This window comes from Protopterus annectens, chromosome 3.part0 (genome assembly GCF_019279795.1).
Source record: "Protopterus annectens isolate FY-2018-M chromosome 3.part0, PAN1.0, whole genome shotgun sequence".
NCBI lineage: Eukaryota > Metazoa > Chordata > Ceratodontiformes > Protopteridae > Protopterus > Protopterus annectens.
In genome coordinates, this window is record NC_056731.1 from 1,119,523,547 (window position 1) to 1,119,544,428 (window position 20,882).

General features: G+C 40.4%; 1 protein-coding gene across 1 annotated transcript in view; it reads left to right on the forward strand.

Moving 5' to 3' along the window:
* OSBPL1A (oxysterol binding protein like 1A) overlaps positions 1–20,882 on the forward strand; it is a gene marked incomplete in the record, with an annotated part of 2,690,541 nt that overhangs the window by 2,364,035 nt on the left and 305,624 nt on the right. Inside the window, 1 exon segment of the mRNA XM_044065352.1 lies at positions 15,070–15,196. Coding sequence (XP_043921287.1) covers positions 15,070–15,196 — 127 coding nt within the window.

Sequence of the window (20,882 nt, forward strand, 5' to 3'; positions counted from 1 at the left end):
TAGATCCATGGATGCCTTGTGTGCCTGACAATGATCACCTTTTAGTAACATGTAGGAGGCTCAGTGTAGAGATAGGGCTTTAAGGCTATCCATTTAGGCCAGTCTGTTTAAACTCTGAATTCTTCTGGCAAGGAACCTTTGTGAGCATTCTAACTGTTGCATGTGCCTGGTCATGAACTGTTTAATGCTGGACTGGCATTTTCTTCTGTCATAACACATCTGTCAGCCATGTCTGCCTGCCTGTGGATCCAATGCTTTTTACTCATTTTGAGGTCAGACATTTTTTGAAAGACATACTACACATCAGGCCACCAAGGAGAACCCCTCCTCCCCATTGGGATCTGAACTACGACACGGAAAAGCTTTCCCTTTTGAACCTGCTGCATCATCTTCTTTCCAATTTTTTACTTGGAAAACTGTTTTGCTGGTAACTTGGATTTCTGCTAAAAAGGTGTAGAGCTGCAAGCATTGATGGCCATTTCACCCTTTCTCATTTTTCACAAGGATAGGGATACTCATAGGTTCATAGGTTCGTACTAGGCTATCTGCCATAGGGCATTTATAAGCCTAGCCAGAGTTGTGTGGCTTTCACCACCCCTTAGGTTGAAGAATACTATACCCATTAGTTTGCCGTGCCTCTGTCCAGCAGTGATACAGAGATGATCCCCGGGGTAAACCTACGATCTCCCATCCACTGGTCAAGATTTCTCTTGAACAGAGCCAGCGAGGTGCTCTGTCTCACATGGACCGGGATTCTGTTCCACAGCATAGGGAGTCTCTGGGTGATGAGTCTGTCCCTCCAGCACGTCCTATTTATATCCGTGTTGAGGTTTAAGTCTCTTGCTCTTGTGGCTCTGGTGGATTTGGATTTTTTGAGGTGGAGCATGTCCATTAATTCCGGGTTGGACATGGCCTTGTATGTCAGGCACAGGTCACCTCTGAGCAGACGGTATGCGACTGAATAGAGCTGGAGTTTCTTCAGTCGGGCAGCATATTTTTGAGCCCCTTTATCCTTTTGGTGAGGAACTTTTGGGGTCTTTCCAATTGCTGCAAGTGTCGGGTAAGATACATTCCGAATGGGGCATTGTACTCAATCATTGGTCTGATAAGTGAAGAGTACAGGGGAACAATGACCTCCCTTGATCTGGATGTGAATCCCTTCATAATCAGGTGGGCAATGTAGAAGGTCCTCCTAACTACTTTGGCAATGTGAGTGTCAAAAGAAAGGTTACTGTCAACTTGGGTCCCCAGGTCCCTGATAACCTCTTCTGTGCTTAATGGATTGCCACCTATGTGGTAACTTGGGGTTACCTTGTTTTCACCAAAGGGTATGACTATACATTTTTTGGCGTTTAGCTTAAGGCCATGGCTCTGGCACCAGTTATCCATTTCTATGAGACCTCTCTGAAAGATATCTGTGTCTGATGGATTTTCAACTATGGCGCCCAGTTTGCAGTCATCTGCAAACTTTGTCAGCCACAATCCTCCTATGTTTGCCTGCACTTCTGAAAAGTAGATGCCGAACAAGAGGGGGCCCAGGACTGAGCCCTGTGGGACACCGCTTGTGACAGGCTTGGAGTCTGACATGGCACCAGCAGCTCTAACCCTGTGGGTTCTGTCCTTGAGCCAGTTTGCAACCCATCTTGTGACATATGAGTTTACATTTAAGCTGGTGAGCTTTTCTATGATACCTGAGTGGGGTATTGTGTTGAAAGCTTTTGCAAGGTCAAGGTAGGCTGTGTGAACTGCCTTACCCTCATCAATGGCCTTGGTGACTGTTTCAAAAAAGTCGACCAAGTTCAAGAGGCATGATCTGCCCTTGACAAAGCCGAATTGGGTAGGATCCAATGTCTGTAGGTCCCCTATGTCTTTATTTATGAGTTCCATTATGATCCTCTCCATAGCTTTGCAGACCAGGCTTGTTAAGCTTATGGGGCGGTAATTACCAGGGTCCGTAGAAGCACCACCTTTGTGGAGTGGGACCACAGTTGCCATACGCCACTCTTTGGGTACGTATCCTGTGGTAAGGCTAAGATTAAACAGCAGCCTTATGTGTGAGTTTAGTTCCTCATTGAGTTCGTGTAGCACACAGCCGGGGACACCATCCGGTCCCATTGATGCTGTGTTTTTAGCTTTAGAGAGAGCTGCTCTCACCTGGGCATTTGAGATGATTGGGAGGCTACACTCTGCTGGGATAGATATTTCTCCTTTTGGGGGGAGGGAGGGGAGAAATTTTCACTGAACCTGTCTGCCAGTATGTTTGCAATGTCTGTGGGTTCAGTGATTTTTGTATCATTTTGGACTAATTCTGAGCATATCTGGGAGTTTCCACCCAGATTTCTAACATAGCTAAAGAAGGCCTTATGATTGTCTTTTGAGTCCTTGGCGATTTTTCCCTCAAAGTTGGCCTTGGATGATTTTATGAGTGATCGTAGTTTTTTACTAGTATTGATCAGAGATGTCTTCCCTTTTAGGGATTTTGCTCTATCTTGTAGTAGCTTTCTCCTCTTGTTGTAAAGTTTGTTTATGGCTGAGGTCCACCAGATTGGGCGCTTGCCTTTGGTGGTGGAAAGGGTCTTGATTTTATTTGGGATTGCTTGATCCATGCAATCCTGGAGGTGCTCGTAGAAAGCATTTGTAAGGGATTCAGCAGCGTGGGTTGTGGTTTCCAATGGCTCAGGGGCCTTGAAGGATACCACACCAGTCTTAAGAAGTGTGAAGTTGGCTTTTGAGAAGTTCTTCACTGTGGTCTTTTGTTGGGGGTGGGCGGGATGTGGATCTCCAGTGAGATTAGTTTATGGTCTGATCTCACCAATGAGGGATATACTTCCGGTGTGGAGCATTTTGTCCCCATGTTTGTGATGATCAGGTCTAGTATATTTTCACCTCTTGTGGGAATGGTGACAAGTTGTTCCATAGCATTTGAGTTTATGAACTCCAGGAACCTTTGGGCTAGGGTATTGGGGCTTGAGTAATGTTCCCAGTCTATGTTTGGGTAGTTGAAGTCACCCAATATGATGGTGTTTGGAGACACATTTATGCTCTCCAGTGTCTTCAGGAAGGCTGTGTGGGGTTCCTGAGTTTGAGAGGGTGGCCTGTAACATGCTACAAACTGTAGAGCAGTTTTGCCTATGGTTAATTGCACCTGAATGGTCTCTGATGCTTCGTGAGTTGCCACCAGCCTGGAGGTGTGGGTATCCTTGATGAATATGGATACATCCCTTCCTTTTGTGGTACGGTCCGGGTTTTGGGGCCGGAACGCATGATATGAGGTAAAACCTGATAGTGCCGGGGTGCTCTCAGGAGCCTTGAACCAGGTTTCAGTCACAGCACAGACATCGATGTTCTCCATACTGAGGAGGGCTTCGAGGGCATGCATCTTGAGATTTAGACTTCTGGCATTGAGCAGCATTACCCTTAGTTTTTTTCCATTATTGTTTTCTAGGGCGGTGGGTTTAGAATTTGAGCCTTGTCTAAAAAAGGCACTATGGGGGTGGCAAAAGCCTTTGCCAATATCCGGAAACCCAGGGGTGACAGGTGCAAGCCGTCCCTTGCGAAGCAGCGCGGTTTGTCAAGCATGTCATTCCAGGCAGACAGACATTGGATCCCCTTAGAATGACACCAGAAATTAAGCCAATTATTAGAACTGATCATTTTGTCTTTGTATTGTGGCATCATTCTTGGTGAAGGTAGGATACTGCTCAGGGTCAGGGTCATACCAGCCTGGGCTACATAATCTGAGAGCACCTTTATGTCTCTTTTCATGTAGTCCAGGGAGGTACGTCTCAGGTCATTCACACCGGCATGGACAATGACTGAGTCATACTTGTACTTGCTGTGGAGTGACCTGAGTGCTTGTGTTATGTGGCGGATTCTAGCGCCCGACAGGCAGCTTACTGTGACCCTCTCCTTGTTCAGTCTGGTGAGTGGGACGTCAGTGTGCCTGACTATGGAGTCACCTATGACAAGTGTGTCTGGCATTGTGTTTGGCCTTAAGGGCTGTGACTGATTTGCACACTGACTTTGTGATCTATGTGTTGCTTGTGTTATGTCATGAGGTGGCAGTTGTTTGGGTGTCTGCTTTGGAGGCCTCTGCTGTTTTGGTAGATTTTTGATCAGTGCCTCCGAGTATGTCTTTGTGTGTTTATGTGTTTGATTTGTAGTTGTGATTGTTCTGTGAGACTGGGTTTATGGTGTGTGTGGTTACCTTCTCCTCCTGTCTGGTTTTGCCAGTCCTGAGTTGAGAGAGCTCAGCCTCCAGTTTGGATATATAGTTGCATCTCTCGCATGTATTTGTATTTTGTGGGAGGAGGAGAGGGTTGTCTGTGTACATGAGGCAATTGTAACATTGCCTCAATATTCCCAGATTCACCAGCTGAGCAGGAGAGGACGCTAGCAACTGACCCTTTGACATGCTAGAAGAAATGAAAAAGTTTGCTGTGTAACTGAGTCAGAAAGGACCTATAGGGAAGTGGGTACTCAAGGGGGTTTTAAGCTAGTGAAGTACTTTGTATAACATAGAAGTGCTTTACCTGACTAAAAAATGCTTTAGGAACAAGTGCTGAGCTTTACAGATAGAGAATAGACTGTTTAGATTACAAGTAGAGCAGTTCTAAGGGAAAAAAATGAAGAGCAGACTTTACAGAGCCAGAAATAGTTTAACCTTGTTTAACTGGTGCTGCCCGATGGTGCTCTAGTGGCAACTCCGCGCTAAATGCAGAAAAGGCAATAAGTCAGTAGTACAGGCTAGCACACTTTAGTGGGCAGCCAAACAATTAAATTAAACAACAAACAAACACTTTTCGACTTGAATTAGACTAATTTCGACTAAAATGTACTTTTAAGTGCAGATAATAAAAAATGCAGTAAATAACTATGAAAACAGTTAAAGCTTGCTCTAGGTAAGCAGTAGAAGGTAAAACAAATATAAAAAACAGCAGGATACTTAATCAGGAAAGCAGTCGCTTTTTTTCAGTTCTCTGTAGCCAGGAAGACTCAACAGGACCACGTGGAGCTGTGTCTGAGCAATATGGCTTCAAAAAAATGCCAGAGGCAGATTTTAACCAGGGAACTTCAAAAGAGCTAGAAATGGTCCAAAATGACCAATTACTACAGCTTCTTGTGCTGAGGTCACTTCCCTCAAGGACAGGTAGGCTATTCAAGGCTCCCCACTCCCACTGGTGAGCTAAGAAACTTCCTTCTATCCAAGTAAGGCAATGGACAACCCAGGAACTACAACACATCCCAGGATACAGCAAGGCCTGTAAACTGGTCTAACTAGTTTAGGAGAGGCAGGAAAACAAGGAATATTTTTTTGTTTTTTTTTGTTTTTAAATAGAAACACACAGAAATGCAGAAAAGGCAATAAGTCAGTAGTACAGGCTAGCACACTTTAGTGGGCAGCCAAACAATTAAATTAAACAGCAAACACTTTTCGACTTGAATTAGACTAATTTCGACTAAAATGTACTTTTAAGTGCAGATAATAAAAAATGCAGTAAATAACTATGAAAACAGTTAAAGCTTGCTCTAGGTAAGCAGTAGAAGGTAAAACAAATATAAAAAACAGCAGGATACTTAATCAGGAAAGCAGTCGCTTTTTTCAGTTCTCTGTAGCCAGGAAGACTCAACAGGACCACGTGGAGCTGTGTCTCTTGGAACTCTTACTCTTAGAACTAACCCTGCTTTTATGCTTAAAGTTGTTAATGAGATTTTTTTAACCGGACCATCAGCTTGCCTACCCTTTTCCTTCTCCACAGAATAAGAGAGAGAATCTTTTAGATATATATAGGCAGCTCAGATTTTATTAGATAAAATGAAATCTATCAGAAAATCTGATCAGTTTTATGTATCTTTCCAGAACAAATAGCGTGGGTTCTCATGTATATAAGGAAACTATTTCTAACAGATTTCTATGGCTGTCTCACTTTGTTACTCTTTCGAAAACAGATAACTGCAATCAACAATTAAAGCACATTCCACTAGAGCTGTAGCTTCTTCTAAGTCTTTCTTCAATGGTATGGATTCTAGATCCATCATTGAAGCAGCTACTTGGTCTAGTGTTTGCACTTTCACCGAATATTACAAGACTGATGTATTCTCTAGGACTAGAGTAGGGTTTGCAAGGTACATCGTTCCCGGTCTTTTGGACTTGATCTCAGATCAGCCTTCTGCTCCCTTCCTTTTTAGGCAACTATGGGAATCTCCAATCTATTAATACTGCAACAGTGATCCAAGGAAGGACATAGTGCAGTTGTGTAAGAACTTACCATAACAGTAGATGACCAACTGGTCACTTTTGCATATACATCCCCCTCCTTTCTCCCTTTTTCTTCTTCTTGGACTGAGGCAGATTCTTATCTTTTTCTCCTCACCTTTTGGCTTGCGTATCTGTATGCATGTAATTGCCTCTGTTTCTGAGTCAATTCCTTGGTCTGGGGCACAAAGGTCCTGAGGTAATTTGTGCTCCTATGTCTTTTATATACCTTAGCCTCTTTTGGGATGAGGTCATATGTCTGTAGATATGGCATGAGAGGAGGGTGTCAATGCTTTGGTTAAGCTGGCCACATATATGTCTATCCTTAGCAAGATATGCTGTCTGTTAGTAATACTGCAGCAGTGATCAGGCCGTCTACCATTATGGTGAGTTCTTGTATAACTGTACTTTCAACTAAAATGAAGGACTGCCATATTGAGTACACCACCTAACCAAGCTGTAGAGGATACCACCTTTGGCCATGGAAGTATGGCTCCCATGAATATAGGTACTAATCTTTTTTCATTGGTGTTTAACAGTAACCAAAAGGGCTACCATTATCTGTACTTAACTGATAAGTCCTTTTCAAAGATTTGTGGCTGTGATGGGTACTTAGAGAATTTTCATTAATTAGCATTCTCAGTCTCAAGTCAAAAAATTTTAGCAATTAACACTGTTTTCTATATGAAAGAATTTCACAGATTTATTAAAACAAAGTGTTTTCTAATCTGTACAATAACAAGCATCAAGACTGTCTAGACAGAGGGTGTAGCCAAGCATAATTATTGTATTCAACTGAATATTTTTTTGTGAACATATAGCCTAAAATGTCTAAAACTGTCCAAATCAGTGTCTGTGATGCGCACACACACACACACACACACACATATATATATATATATATATATATATATATATATATTTTTTTTTTTTTTTTTTTGAGGTCTCATTTAGAAAATCGACTTTCCGAAGTGTTGATGCTTTTGAATGGAGATGTCACTACAGTGGGGATCAGAGAATTTACCCTTTTCTCCATTGCAGTGTGATTTTGGAGTTGGAAATTTAATATGCAGGGGGGCTTGGCCCTTTGCAAAAACATAGATTTTTGTTTTCTGTTGTTCAGCTTTTCGGAAAGTCAATCATATGGTCTAGACCATATGAAATTCGACTTTCTTTTGAGTCAATCTTCTGAATGTGATATATATATATATATATATATATATATATATATATATATATGTGTGTGTGTGTGTGTGTGTGTGTGTGTGCGTCTGGCTGTATGTGTGTGTGTATATATATATATATATATATATATATATATATATGTGTGTGTGTGTGTGTGTTATATTTGTGTGTATATGTATGTTTGTGTATATATATATATATATATATATATATATAAAAATATATATATATATATATATATATGTGTGTGTGTGTGTGTTAAAACCTTGTTTAGAGCAAGGAATTCAGTGTTTCATGACTCAAAATGCAACAGCTTGTGTGTAGCTATGTATAGCAGGTAAATTTTGGAGACGTGTTTGCAGTTTTCAGTGTTACTTGGGTGGTAGGAGCAACATTATGAAGGCTGATGCAGAATAGAAATTTCTGATTACATCACTGTTATCTCAGATGATGTCATCTGATTTAAACTGTTACATGAACAGTTTTGCCCGGAAAGGGCCTATGGAGCTACTGAGTATGCCAGTTTGATATAACTCTTGTAAACTTTCCCAAATTATTTCTGCCTGTATTTTTCTGTCCACTTATGCAAATGCTTCATGTTTAAATTTGTTGCAGTTGTCAGTTACAGTTTGTAGAAAAACGATTCACTCTGTATATACCTTTTATGAATTAATTTCTTTGTTGTGTTTCATTGAATTCCTCCTCTTTCTGAGCACAAAGAAAGTGCTGTTTACATCTAATATATTTAGCCATTCTCCTCTCATTTCATCTACAACATTTTTTTCAATATCTTGCTTTTGCTCTGCCCTATTTTTACCAGTTAAGCTTTTCAGATTTTTTATATTGTACATTGAAAATAACTTGCAGGTCTTACAAGTTAGAAGTGCCGTTATGTTTATTAATTTTTTACTTTTATACTTAATTTTTTTTTATTTATTTGCTCAGAGTTGCATAGATTATAACAAAAGTTTGAGGGTATGAAATACATTATTGAATGAAAATTGAAGTCTCTTAGAAGTTTCCATTTTCCCATTCAGTCATTGATGTTCTTCGTGTTTCACTGTTGCAGTCATTACATTTGGGGTATCTGCCTGCAGGTAGCCCTCAGCCAGCCTGAATATCAAAGTCTTGGATTCCTGCGTCGGATGCTGTCTCTTCTTCCATGACGTCAGGTCGTTAGGGGTATAAAACATGCAGCCAATGCCATTACATCAGTCTTTCTTGCCGCACGGTGCCCCAAGCAGAAGCAGTTCGCAAGTGCTGGTTGGCTGACTCCTGAAATTTTCGTTTTCGAGTTTCAGAACCAAAGTCTTCAAAAAAGCTAAGTACCCCATTGGGGATAGTTTTTCTTGCTCTTAACCGATATCAGTAAAAGTTAACAATTGTCTTACCTGTGGAAATCAAATACCTCATAAAGATTTTCATTCGTACTGCATTCCTTGCTTAGGCCCAGACCACGACGTCCCTCGCTGTCGGTTTTGTGCCTTATTCAATCCCCGAACCATTTGTCGTCGGTATATTTTTGCAGCAAGTTATTTTGTTACCCTGTTTAGCTATCCAGAAATGGCTTCGGTAAGCCATCCGACTACCGATATTCCAAAAAAAACAAAAGGATAAAGACAGAAGCCACATAAGTCCAAAACTGCCGACGATGCTTCTGTTTAGCTAGTCGCCAGTTTGCCGGTACTCAGTGAGGCGTTTTCGTAGCCCCTGATACCTGCTGCTTCAGATTCGCAGGCCTCTAATGAGACCCATTCGGAGTCCGGTATGCCGCAAGATGCTTCTTTGACTATGGAACCTGCGGATGTCTCTACCTTGGATGCGTCTGGAGCCGCTGTGCAGGCACCGGCTTTTGAGGGTGTATTCAGGCCTACAGATTTGCATTTTAAACTGATGCCATCTTCTTCATCAAGGCCTAAAACTTGACACACTCCTAGAAAACTGACGTCCAAATCGCATAGTCAGCCCCATATGCCTAAAAAAACAAATGCTTAGAATGGCTGAAGTCCTTATTACTTTAATTAGGGGAAGCCACCCTTCCCCCTCTAAGAGACCTAGAACTGATTTTCCTTCTGAGTCTTCTGATCAGGATTCTGAAATTTCTGTTTCTTCTTTTTACCAGGATTTGCCCTTATCTACCTATGAGGATTATGATGCAGAGGATTCCATTCCCTCTGCTTTCCCTCCAGAAGATTTTTGCTTTGGTGAAACCTTGCTCACACTGTTAGGGAGCATTTTCACTGGGAAAGTCAGGATTACTCTGACTCTAAAAAGAGGCTTAGGGAATTCTTATTCCTCCCTCAGCACAGGCCTTTAGCTATCCCTCCTGTTCCGGGCATTGTAGATGATGCCTTCTTGAAATCTAACCTGGCCCCAGACACTTTATCTCCAGCTCCCAGTAAACCTGACAGATATTACAGAGTACCTGACTCTCAAGTTCCTCTTCAAGACCAAAGGGCATTAAGGCTACTGCTGCCAAAACCCTACCCCCTCTGATAGAGATTCCAGGGCCTTGGACAGATGGGGTAAGAAGGTATACACTTCTGCTACTTTGGCCATTAGGGCCTTAAATTGCCAGTTTCATATGTTAAAGTATCAGCAGCATATTATGGGACTACTTAAACAGAAAATGATGTTGATTCCTGACTGTGCTGAACATACAGAATTACAGGATTGAATGCATTCTGCTGAACAAGTTGGTAAACATACTTTGCACATTCTGCTGAACAAGTTGGTAAACATACTTTGCAATGTGGTTTTGACTATTTAGAATCATCTTGCAGGGCTGCTGTCACTGAGTCTGTACTTAGAAGGCATGCTTGGCTTAAGGAGCAAAACTTGCCAGATCACGTTAAAGCTAAATGACTTGATGCTCCCTTAAACCAAGACCGCCTGTTTGGCAACAAGGCAGAAGAAGTCTAAAAAGATGGAGGAAAAAGCTAAATCTATGCAAACTGTTAAAGATTTCCTGCATGTACAGCCTCCCAGATTTAGTAGGCTTTGGCCTTCTAAGAATTGGTGCTTTCCAGTCTCTTCCAGGCCTTCTCAGTCCAAACTCAGGAACAGCAGTCCAGTCTCAGGCTACACACAGGCCTAAACAGTGGGGGGCTCCCACTTCCAAAGCTGGAAGTAGTAAGACACCCCCCTATGGAAAAATGTCACAATGACTTAACCTTAACCCTTCCAAGCCCTGCTCAACTGCCTGCTCCCTTAGGAGGAAAGCTCGTCCTGCATGCAAAAATCTGGGAACTCATTACCCAGGACAAATGGGTTTTAAATATAGTTTTCCAAGGATACAGATTCCACTTCCACAACTTACCAACCCCAAACGGTTGTCCAGAGTACCCCCAAATCAGTGGGCGGAGGCTCAACAGCAGGTTCTCTCTCTTCTAAGTATCAGGGCTATTCAGCCTGTCCCAGCAGAAGAAAGGGGACAAGGTTTTTACTCATGACTTTTCCTGGTACCCAGAAAAGACAGCTCCTGGCATCCTATCCTGGACCTCTCTATTCTAAACACCTTTTTGTTAATCCCAAAATTCAAAATGTTAACACTTCAACAGCTGCTTCGCATGCTAGGCAAAGATGCCTGGTTGGCAGCATTAAAGGAAGCTTACCTGCACATTCCAATAAGGGAATCTTGCAGGAAATACCTACGTTTCAGAGCAAGCTCCATGCACTATCAGTTCTCTGCACTTCCCTTTGGCTTATCTACTGTGCCCAGGGTATTCACAAAGTGTCTAGCTCCAGCCATTGCATTTTGCAGGCAGAGACACATTCAGATATACCCATACCTGGACAGTTATTTAATTCAGGAAAGCCAGGACATGCTATTAAAACATGTGGCATTTGTAAAGAAACTTCTAACCTCGCTGGGGTATACCATAAACAAAAAGCAATCTCATCTGGTACCCTGCCAACAGATTGTATTCCTGGGAGCAAGCTTGAACACAACTTCCCAGATGGCTTACCTCACGCCAAAGAAACAAGTTTATTTGACAGCCTACTTCAGACTACTGGCCACAAAGACCCAGCTATCTGCAAGGAACATTTTGCAAGCCCTGGGGTTCATGGCCTCTTGCATTCTTCTAATTCCATATGCAAGACTGCATATGAGGAAACTACAATGGTATCTAAAAAGCCTATGGTGTCAACATTCTCAGGACCTGGAATCAATGATTCCTTGTCATTCCTTGTATAAAGGCAGAGTTCCTTTGGTGGGCAGAGGCCTTCTACCTCAACAATGGGCTCACTTTCAATCTAGCCCCTGCCGCCCAAACCCTGACTACAGACGCATCAGATTATGCATGGTGGGCTCACTTGGCATTGTAGTGCATTCAGGCAAATAGAACCCGAGTCAGATGCACCTGCATATCAACCAAAAAGAGATGTTAGCTGTACAGAATTCCCTGACCGCCTTCAAGGACCGCATCCTTCCAGGACAATTATTGGTAAAGACAGACACTACCACAGTTATGTGGTACATAAACAAGCAGGGGGGAACCCACTCATACCCTCTCTGCAGACTAGCCATGGCTCTGTGGAACACAGTCTTGAGCTACCAAGTGCACCTACAAGCTCAATTCCTGCCAGGCAAGCTAAATTTTACTGGTAGACGACCTAAGCAGAAGTCTCATGGACCCACACGAATGGAAACTGGAACCAAAAATATTCAACCTCTTGAGGAACAAATGGGGGACTCCAGTGATAGACCTGTTTGCCTCCCCCCAGAACTACCAGTTGGACAAATTCTGCACAAGGACTCCCCACAATCAAGCTTGGAAAGTGGATGCCCTGTCCTTCACCTGGGAAAGCCTCTCAGTTTATGCATTTCCCCCTCTACCTCTCCTCTTGAAGGTTCTGCTAGAGATCAAACAGGACAAACCAAGGACAATTCTTATTGCTCCAGACTGGCTTTGCCAGCACTGGTAACCCCTCTTGCGCAGCATGATACAGCTGGATCCATGGTACCTACCTCAGACACCTTCCCTGCTGTCCCAGCAGGTGGGCCAGAGTCTGCACCCTCAGCTTCAAACCCTGAAACTTGCAGCCTGGCTAATTCCTTGAGCTCTCCAGTAGCATCCCTCAGTAAGCAGGTGCTAGAGGTCATTCTGCAAGCAAGGAGACCTAGTACTAGAAAACCCTATGCTGAAAAGTGGAAAAGATACTGTTTCTGTAGCCAGACCCATGGTATGGGCACTATGGTGCCCAGTTTACCTCATATTCTTCAGTATTTAACAGAAATGCTCCACAAGGCGTATCCTTCTCGTCAATTAAAATTCATGCCTCTGCAATTTCAGCACATTATGATACTGAACCACCCCTCTTTTCTCACCCCCTGTTAAAGCAATTCCTCAGAGGGGCTAAAAATGTAAGACCCCCCAGGTGAGCCCCTACCACAGCCTGGGACCATAACTTTGTATTGGAGAAGCTCACTCTCCCTCCATTTGAACCAGCTGCAACTGCAGAGTTGAAATCCCTTTCTTGGAAAACAGTCTTCCTTCTAGCCATCACTTCAGCAAGAAGAGTGTCTGAATTACAGGCCCTCATAGCAGTGGAGCCCTTCATTATCTTCCATGCGGACAGGGTTTCCCTCAGGACCAATCCTTCCTTTATGCCCAAGGTGGTGTCTAGTGTGGCCCTAAATCAGTCCATTTATTTGCCTACCTTTTTTCCTAATCCACAAAACAAAGGAGAACTAATTCTGCACTCTTTGGATGTGCACAGACAACTTAGATTTTATTTGGACAGGACGAAGCCTCTCAGAAAATTTCTAAGTGGATAGCCCATTGCATTAATTTCTGCTATAAGCACCATGGAAAACCTACCCCACAGGGGATATGATCACATTCCACCAGGGCTGCATGTACCTCTACAGCCTTTCTCAGAGGGGTCCCTACCAGGGACATCCTAGAAGCTGCTACCTGGACCTCTGTTCATACCTTCAACAAGCATTACCACATGCCTATTTTTTCTAAATCCAGAGCTGGTTTTGCCACTGCAGTATTGCAGGCTTAATAGCTGGTCCTAATGCTCTCTAACTTCCTCCTCCCCCCTTCCTGAGCTTTGGGAATCTACCCAAATGTAATGACTGCAGCAGTAAAACACGAAGAACATAGTACAGTTGTGTACACTTATCATAAATGTAGATGTTTGAGTGTATTCACCGTTGCAGTCCTGGTTACCCTCCAACCCCCTGACGTCTCATGGCTCTACCTTTGCTTCTTGTTTTAAACTTTCTGGTTTATTTGCTTTTTGATGGAGGTGTAACATATCATATAATTGCTTCCCATTGTGGGGGCACCTGACATCTGGGGCAAGAAAAACTGATGTAATGGCATCAGCTGCATGTTTTATACCCCTGACAACCTGAAGTCATGGAAGAAGAGACAGCATCCAATGCAGGAATCCAAGACTTTGATATTCAGGCCAGCTGAGGGTTTCCTGCAGGCAGATAACACAAATGTAATGACTGCAACAGTGAATACACTCGAACATCTACATTTATGGTAAGTGTACACAACTGTACTTTTGCAACCTATTCTTCTTTGAAGAATGTGTCATTTCATTGCATGGCCTATACCTCTCAACTTCTTTTTTCAAGAATTCTGGACAGCTTAAAAAATAATGGAGGGACAGAGGCCCCAAATCAGGTACATTTTTATATATTACTCTAATCAGCTTAAAATGTTGATAGCACAAAAGGGTTTTCATCAACATGCATTTTCCGTACAATAAGTACAAATCTCTAAAGACTGCTATTATTTACCAGTTGTGATCATCAGGGATTTAGCAGAAAATTAAAGGTATTGTGAGGGACAGGGTGAAAATATAAGGCAAAGTCAGGGAAAATGGAGAGTCGTGTGGCCAGTCATAATTGTCATTATGTACAGATGTCTCGTTAAATAAATGGGTATGGTACTGTTTATTCTAGGCGTTTAATACATTTATTCCAGTTTTACTGATTTACATGCAGGACAGTTTTAATTTTGGTTATGCCAGTACATCTGCTGCAATAGTTTCCTTACCTTCATTCCTTCAGTATAAAGATATTTTTTTCTTGTCCTACTCTGCATCTGCAGCATATCACTTGTGTTTGAAACCTTCAGAAGAGAAGCTACTAAAGAGTTAACTGCAGATCCTGTATGAGTTGAGAGGGTAGAGGCTGTTATTGGTTTACCTTTACTATTCCTCCCAAGAGTCTGTAGCTGCCCTCCTGAACTTTTGGAACCAACACACTACTTATCTCCCATTAGTGCTATGCTGAATCCTGGAGCAGACTATATTTTTACATGATTAAGTGGCTGTGAATTTGAATTAAAACTTAAAGGAGCTGCATATTACAGTCTGATTTGTTGCCACATTGCACACATTTGTAAGTAGCATATGTAACATTTTATATCACTTTGGGTATATAAATATAAAGGAATCATTGCAATTTTTAGTTGTATTATGTTTTGCTGTATGAATATATTGTTTTAAATATACAAGTGAACAACAGAATTAGGTCTTCCTGTTCTATCCTGGGTAGAATTTACTCTCTCAGTCTTTGTTTGCTAATTGCAAGTTCTATAAAGCTGTTGTAATGGAGAAATGTGCAGGGGTTTTCTAAAATGTTCTTTTTATGACAGCAAAAAGAAGCTGTATGCACTGTATGGAAAATGGACAGAGTGTTTGTATACCGTTGATCCTGCTACCCATGAAGCCCACAGGAAGAGTGACAAGAAAAATTCAGATGAGAAGAAGAATAGTAAGCAGGTACAATGTTGTTTTATGACCATTTATATCAGTATTAAACAATAACTTGTTTTTCTTTTCATTATGTTAAGGTAAAGTTGCTGAACTGAACTAATTAAGGTGTGGTCATTTCCTTTGTGATATAGTCAACTGTTTTACATTTATAAACATGATTGTACCACATATCAATTCACTGAGTGCCTTTTGTCACACCTGTTTGGCAAAAACATCTCTTGAAGTGAAAAAATGGAAACGTTTTTGTTATGCAGCTTCAGCCTCCCAGTGCAGTCAAAACTTTGTGCATCCCCAAGTTAATTATTTTAACTCCAATTGCTGCATTTTGTAATAAAAATAGGTTTCTTCAAGTCTGGATATCTGCATGTACTTGCACCACTCATTAACTTCTGGTCCAAGTCCTGAACTTAGTATAATTAAAAACTCAAAATGAACAGTGCTCCCAGCAATACAGAATATAAATAACCAGCTTTATTAAGGAAGACTGATGCAAACTGTTGCCAGTTTTGCTTAATTACAGCTAGCGTCTTCTGGCAATCAAATCAAACTGTGTGGCTCTAGCATGCTTATACAATAAATTTCAGTCATCTGCTTCTTTGTATAAATTTAGAGTCCAATTTAAAGAAAAAAAATAGACACAACAGTGTCTTAGCTTTATGGCTGAATTCTTATTCCTAAATATTTCAGCTTGCGTGTATAAAACATGCATTAAATCTTTTTTTTTTACATTTTGAAGAAGTAAAAGCAAATCTTCTAAGATATAAATATTTGAGGTACAGAACAGTACACACAAAAACAAGGAAGTGATAAAATGAAGGAAGAAGTTGTAGTGGGGGAAATGTACAATGAAATAGCTAATTTTTCTCTTAAATTTTTTACCTCCACGGTTCATCATCCTTCAATTTACAATGTGATTTTTTTTAACTGAAGGTTTAAAAATTCCAAGCTTAAATGAAATAATAGAGTTGAAGTTTTTCTTTTTAAGAGGAGTGTAAGTTATGATGTGCCCTTTATTACCTTTGTATCTTCCACTCATTCCCTGAGCTGAAGTGCCATTTGTTAGATGGGTCCACATAAGTCATTACTTAGGGTCAGGAGAAAACTCAGTGTTGCCCAACTATCCCTCCAGGTCCCTCTATCCATTCCTGAATGGGGCCACCAGTGGTGCAGATAGGCACCCTCTCCCTGCACATTAGGGTTAGCAGCATTTGATCTCTTCAACTGGAGAATAATAGTTTCTACTTAAATTCAATTTGAAATGTTAAATCTCTGCCTTTAATGATGTATATAGAAAAAAACTAAATTATTTGCATTAAAGTTAGGTTATATTCATATTACTACGAATTATGTTGTTTAACAGTATTTCTAATAGTCATAATCCCAGCACTGATCTCAAAGGGGCACCCCGTAATCATACTATATGAAGAAAATCTTCTTCTAGCCATTTTGTTCTTTCACTATTAACCATTCCCTACTTCCTGAAGTGGTTCTGGTGGAGCATTGTTGCTTACATTGGTCCAGTATTTATATGAGTAAAGAATAAGGTTGTTTACACTGTTAATAATTTGTTAGGAAAAGGGGGCTTCCGAGATGGCTGCACATTGAGTAACAGCTTAATTCTAGCTCTCCCAGTGTGAAAACAGAAACTCAGCAGAAAAAGCCAGTGGACTTTTATTTCTGGGTCAATTTCAGTAACTGGCTAGAAGTGCACTGCCTAGATGCCAGGAAGATAGAAATGCAGAGGACCTGAAAGAAAATCAACTACAAAAGGTAAGGAAAAAACACTGACAATGAAGAATACTGCAGCTGTTCAGCAAAAAAAGTGGTGCAAGTTCCAGACATGACTTCCACTAACCTAGAGGAAAGTGTAACCGAACTGAACACTGACCTGATTAAAATAAACAAAGCACTGATGGAGTATATCAACACAAATAACAAAAGGCTGGAAAAAATGGAAGAAGTTTTAAACAGATATTCAGATGAGGTGGTAAAACTGCAAAAATCAGAGGTGGAAATGAAAACACTGGCTGAATATGAGACTGCTCAAGAAGAGACGTTTCAAAAAAATAATAGAATTAGAGGACAGAGCACTTAGGGAAAACCATAGATTTTCTGCTGTACCAAAGAGGGTGGAAGGAAAAGACTGTATTAATTTTATGAAAGCACAAATAAGCAACTGTGCTGGTATTCCACAACAGGAGCTGTTAATTGAAAGGGCACATAGTGTGTATGCCCCAAACTTTTATATGAGAAAGCAACCTAGACCTTTAATAGTAAAGATGAAATCCTACTAGCATAAGGAATTGAATGTGATAAAACTGTGGCAGAAGAACAAAGGAGCAAAAGTGGGCGAAAGCAGAGTGTTTGTGGTGAATGATTATTCACGGTACACCAGACAGAAGAGGAGTAAATTTATTCAGCTATTCAGGGAATGTCGAGAAACAGGCATGAGATTCAAACTGCTGTATCCAGCGGTCTTTAAAATATTCTTTCCTGGAGGGACAAAATAATTTTTAATGCACTACATGCTAAAAAGGAAATACAAAAATGTGTCCAACAAAAAGTGAGTTTTGAAACAGAAGGAAATTCTGTTTCTTGTTCTTCTTGTAATAAAGACCACAGAGACACTGTGCCTTTGAAACTTTTTCCAATATTTTGATGGAAAATGCTTCAGCAAAGGAAAAAAAGCACAAGAGTTGACTAGTAGAATTGAGAATACATTGGAAATGAAGCAGAGAAAGAATTTGGGAGCTGGAGATGAACAGGAATAAAACCAGTAACTTGAAAATTGACAAATGTGGGATTACAAAGCAATAATTATATTTGTGAAACATGACAGAATGAGAAGATCTGGAAATATTGGACTTTTTGCGTCTTTGTTAGACTTGGGGATTGTAAAGCATATGGTCTACTTCGTCATCTTGGATAAATACTAGAGGGGAAGAGGAAGGAGAAAGTTAACTGTAAGTACTACAATTGTTTCTTAATAGTGATATTTTTGTAGTGCATAATTTTCTTGACACACTATAAAGTAAAGTTTTCTCAGTTATATTTAATTGTAATGGGGATACTAATGTAAACAGCTGATCCCATTTTTTTCTTTCTCCGTTCTTCTTTCTCCTTGTCCAGTTTTAAGAAATGTAGGCACTGCAATGAAAAAAAAAATAAAAGTCTGGTCAGAAGAGCATGAGAAAATAAAAATTCATGTGCATTTTTTTTTCATTCTTGCATAGGGGAACGACTGCATTAAGGCCTTTAACTTGGTCTAAATAAGCATAGGTGAATGGCTGCATTAAGACCCTTAGCTTGGTCTAGTAACAAGTTTTAAGAGAAAACAAGTAAATGAAAAAGAACATTGAATACTATAAAGCTTTTCTCTAGGAAGTAAGTGTATGCTTAGTAGCAGCTGTGTTATTTGATCCTCATGAGTTAGTGATGACAATTATATAAAGAAAAATGGCTAGGAAATATTGTTTTCTGAAAGCATTCGTGTTTCCCAGCTGGGAGAGCTATAAAGCTGAGACAAAACCAGGCAGCTTTTGGGAGTCTATAACAAGGGAATTGACAAGAGATCCTGTAACCGTATTAGAAATATTTCAGAAATTCTATGATAGCCTGTATAAAGGTGATAAATATGGAAATCAAGAAAAGGTACAAATAGAAATATTGATGGAGTAATTAAATATGCCAAGGTTAGAGGTAGATAAGGCTCAATTACTAACAGGGTAGGAGGAGATGAGATAAAATGCTGATGTATAACCAGTCTACAGGAAAGTCCCCAGGAATAGATGGTATTCCTTTAGAAGTTTGGAAGCTAGTAGGGGAAAAAAACTGATAAAGATATGGAAGGTTAATTTAACAGTATTTTAAGAGGAGGAGAAGTACCGACATCCTGGAAGTAAGTAGTGGTAGCTGTAATACATGAACAGGGTAAAGATCCATCAGATCCAGCTTCATACAGGCCCATTTCAATACTAAACCTTGATTATAAAGTATTTATGTGTATAATAGTCAAAAGAATGGCAAAAGTGATGCCAAAAATTATATATCATTTTTTTTGGATTTGGGTGGGGGCAAACATTTGACAACATTAACAAAACATTAATGATCCAGAGGAAAGCAGAATATAAGAAAATACCACTTTTGTTGGTGAATCTTGATGCAGAAAAAGCATTTGATAGAGTAAGCTGGGACTTAATGAGCAGGGCAATGGAAACATTTGCATTCCTTGATAAAATCATAAGGTTGATTAGGAAGATATATAAGGGATCAGAGGTGAAAATTAAAGTGAGTGGGTTCTTCTCTGATAAATTCTGCTTCAGCAGAGGAACCAGGCAGGAGTGTTCTCTTCCCCCCTTGTTGTTTGCATTGCATTTAGAACCATTGGCAAAGAAAATAAGGGACTCAGAAATTCAAGGATATAATTGGTATGGTCATCTAGAAAAGCTGGTTCTGTTTGCAGATGATATTATTTTATACCTGATAAAACCAGGAAAGGATATTACAGTGCTGTGGAACATTTTGAGACATTTTCAAATCTTTTCAGGATACAAAATTAAAGAGATGTTTTAAAAATAATAGAATTAGAGGACAGAGCACATAGGGAAAACTTGAGATTTTACTCTGTACCAGAGAAGTTGGAGGGAACAGACTGTATTAATTTTACGAAATCACAAATAAGCAACTGGACTGTTATTCCACAGAAGGAGTTGTTGATTGAATGGGCTCATCAAGCGTATGCTCCAAACCTGGCTACGAGAAAGCAACCTACACCTTTAATACCAAAGTTGCAGTCCTACCAGCAGAAGGACATGGGAAACAGCAGAGTGTTTTGGAGAAATATTGCTCACTGTACACCAGGCAGAAGAGGAGTAAATTGATTCTACTATAAGGAATCTCATGAGGCAGGCATGAGATTCAAACAGCTGTACCCAGCTAGCTACAAAATATTCTTTCCTGGAGAGAAAAAATCATTTTTGATGTAATACATGCTAAGGAGGAAATACAAAAGTTTGTCTAACAAAATGTAGGTTGTAAAACAGAAGTTGATTCTGCTGCTTCTTTTTCTAGCATTAAAGATCACAGAGAGACTGTACCAGTGAAACCCTTTCCAACGTTTCAATGAAAAATGCTTGTGACAAGTAAAAAAAGCACAAGAGATAAGTAGAAGAACCAAGAGTACATTGGAAATGAAACAGATACAGGATTTGGGAGCTGCAGATGAACAGGAATAAACCTAGTAACTTGGAAATAGACAAATGTGGCATTACAAAGCAATGATTATATCTGCTATATAACGAAACAAGAAAATCTGGAAATATTGGACCTTTTTCTTTGTTAAACTTGTAGGAGACTCTAAAGCACATGCCCTGCTTTATGTCATTAATGTTCGGAAAATATTCAGGAGAAGGGAAGAGGAGGGAGAAAGTTAACTGTAAGTAAAACAAAATAAACAGGTGCTTTTCTCTCTTTTTTTCTTTATCCCTTCTTTTCTCTTTCTCCATGTTCAGTTTTAAGAAATGTAGGCACTACAATGTAAAAAAAGAAGAAAAGTGTGGCCAAAAGAACATGGCAGAAGAAAAATGTATGTGCTTTTTCTCATTCTTTCACAGGGGAATGACTGGATTCGGGCCATTAGCTTGATCTAGTAAGTTTTAAGACAAAGCAAGCAAGTGAAAAAGAACATTGAAGA